Here is a 2,349-nt window from a genome sequence, read left to right as displayed (position 1 = left end):
GACCATCTACACGCACAAATTAGCATCTCGCTAGTCCGTGCTTCATCACGTTTTGCCAGTTGAATTTAGGAATGGAGGGAGTAACAGCCAAGGGTAGTACCCTAATTAGGTTATTTTCTTCTTGCATCATGTCATCATGCTATATCTTCAACTTAGGTTAATTAAACCCTCAATAGTATTAAACTCATTATCATGCAACTCAAGTAACATCCAAAAACTACTCCGTATGCAGCTTGGTAGGGCAGTGGCTGGTGATGTGCATCAGCATTTAGACGGATACCATTACAGAATTCAGATTTTTTGTGATGGGGAACTAGCATCACAAACATTACAACACTCCCCAAATGTCTGAAGAAAATTTGGTGGTCACTTAATTGATGATAACATGAAACAATTATCAAGTATCCTCTCAAATATTTGATGCCCTAAAGCTTTCATGCTTGAACAATAAAAATTACTTACGTTGGAGCTTATAAAAAACACACCAGTCCCACAAGACATACACACAGCCAGTGCTCATCTGTAACGGTCTTCTCTCCCTCCTCGCCTAGTTGACAATCAGAACTTTGAATTCTATGCAATTATGCTCGATTTTATGGTGTACACACAAGTGGAAGATCCATAAGATGCCGTGCTGAGTCGGCTTCACTTGGTGTACAGGACATCTTCCCAAGGGTGACGGTAGAGTGGTTGCTTGAGCCTCTTCTGATCAAAGGTGTGGCTGTTGATCCAAGAAGCAGATGGAAATATTATTAAGAAGAATGTAACTAGAGTAACAATAATGTACAGTAGTTGGTTACATTTATCATTATAAAGACTTACCCAATTAGGCCAATTGAACGTGCAAGCACAAAGAGTCCATTAAGATATCCAATCTCTACAATCTCATCAATTTCTTGCTTGCTGAACATTCCACTCCCAGAAAGAAGATCCAAGAAAAGCGAGCCAATCGCACCGTCAACGTTCATAACCAAATTGTTGGCCTTTGACAGGGTGTAGGTCTCAACCTGAACAGCGTACTCCATGTACTTGACTGAAGGGAAGTGTGTGTGAGCATATTTCTGTAAAAGCTGCACTCTCTTGTCCCTGTTGTCTCTGCTTTTGATCCTAATAAAGGTATGCAAGTGAAATTTAGAAACAACAAACTTATGTCTTGAAATCACTTTTCAGGTGCAAGCTTATTATGATGCCAAGGGTGTATTATACCTGTGACCAATCCCAGGGACACGGATTCCCTTCTTTTTCATGCCCTCAACAAATTCATAAGGCGTAAGACCCTAGAATCAATTGATGTTAGCTTATCAGATCAATTAAGAAACACATGAAAAACTGGAGTTGGAAAAAAAATATAGGGACAGGAAATAAGATGGCTCACCCTATCATATGCATCTTTGAAGTACCGAGCAGCGTCATCAATTGCACCACCAAATCGGGGGCCAATTGTCAATAATCCTGTGTTATTTCAACAGTAAGTCTCAGTATGCTGTTGAGTACATAATGGTACAGGTTTGCATGTACCAAGTAAACAAGCTCACCAGATACCAAGCTGGAAACAAGGTCCTTGCCAGCCCTAGCAGTAACTATAGAATTGTGAGCACCGGATACACAAGGACCATGATCAGCGCAAAGCATGATGCATATCTGTCAGACATATCAAGAAACCTTATTAGGACCAAATGAACTTTAGATGTAGAAGGGGGGAAGGTACAAAATAATCATAGCATATTAGAGTTTTTGTAGGGAAGATAGATTATACATGTCACATTTAGCCCATAAATTACCTCAATAAATTGAGTACAATAACGAGGAAGGCTGCGCTTGAACCACAAAAGAGAAATAACATCACCAACTCCATAACCCCTTTCAATAATTGTAGACATGGGCACACCAGCATAGCAAGGTTCCTCACCTGCATCATACACATCGCATTTATTATTTTCAGAGTGGGATAGCAGGGCAAAGGACAATTATCAAGATAAAATGTTGCCATCAATCTAACCTCTATCATCAGAGATAGTGGAGATAATGTGTGTGGGAGCTCGGACCTTCCCACTTTTAATGGCAGTTTTAAGATCCTCAGGAATGGGGGGAGGTGTAACCTCAGGGACAGGAGGAATATTTCCTTCCTCAACCTGCAAAAAGTATATGTAACCCCAAGCTTTGATCCCCAGTAACATATTCCCACAAAAATTATACTTGCAAAAGACATCAGCTGTGATGTACCAGCTTCTCAAATGTCTCCTTAATCACACTTTCAAGAGCTTCAAATGAAGTCGGGACAACTGCCCCAGCATCCCTTAGTGCCTGATTCTTAGCTTGTGCGGATTCCAACTCACCACCGCTCTTCGC

General features: G+C 40.7%; 1 protein-coding gene across 1 annotated transcript in view; it reads right to left on the bottom strand.

Moving 5' to 3' along the window:
- Positions 1 to 245: 245 nt before the first annotated feature.
- Positions 246 to 2,349, bottom strand: part of LOC119268066 (ATP-citrate synthase beta chain protein 1) — a 7,700-nt gene continuing 5,596 nt past the window's right edge. Inside the window, exons 13-17 of the mRNA XM_037549560.1 lie at positions 1,536 to 1,641; positions 1,376 to 1,452; positions 1,207 to 1,277; positions 823 to 1,107; positions 246 to 721 (exon numbers count right to left, since the gene is read on the bottom strand). Of these exons, the coding sequence (XP_037405457.1) occupies positions 646 to 721; positions 823 to 1,107; positions 1,207 to 1,277; positions 1,376 to 1,452; positions 1,536 to 1,641 (615 nt within the window). The 3' untranslated portion in view covers positions 246 to 645. The remainder of the gene's footprint in view (positions 722 to 822; positions 1,108 to 1,206; positions 1,278 to 1,375; positions 1,453 to 1,535; positions 1,642 to 2,349) is intronic.

The sequence above is a fragment of the Triticum dicoccoides genome, chromosome 3A (assembly GCF_002162155.2).
Source record: "Triticum dicoccoides isolate Atlit2015 ecotype Zavitan chromosome 3A, WEW_v2.0, whole genome shotgun sequence".
NCBI classification, from domain to species: domain Eukaryota; kingdom Viridiplantae; phylum Streptophyta; class Magnoliopsida; order Poales; family Poaceae; genus Triticum; species Triticum dicoccoides.
The sequence above is the reverse complement of the archived record's forward strand: the minus strand, read 5'-3'. Positions and strand labels throughout refer to the sequence as shown.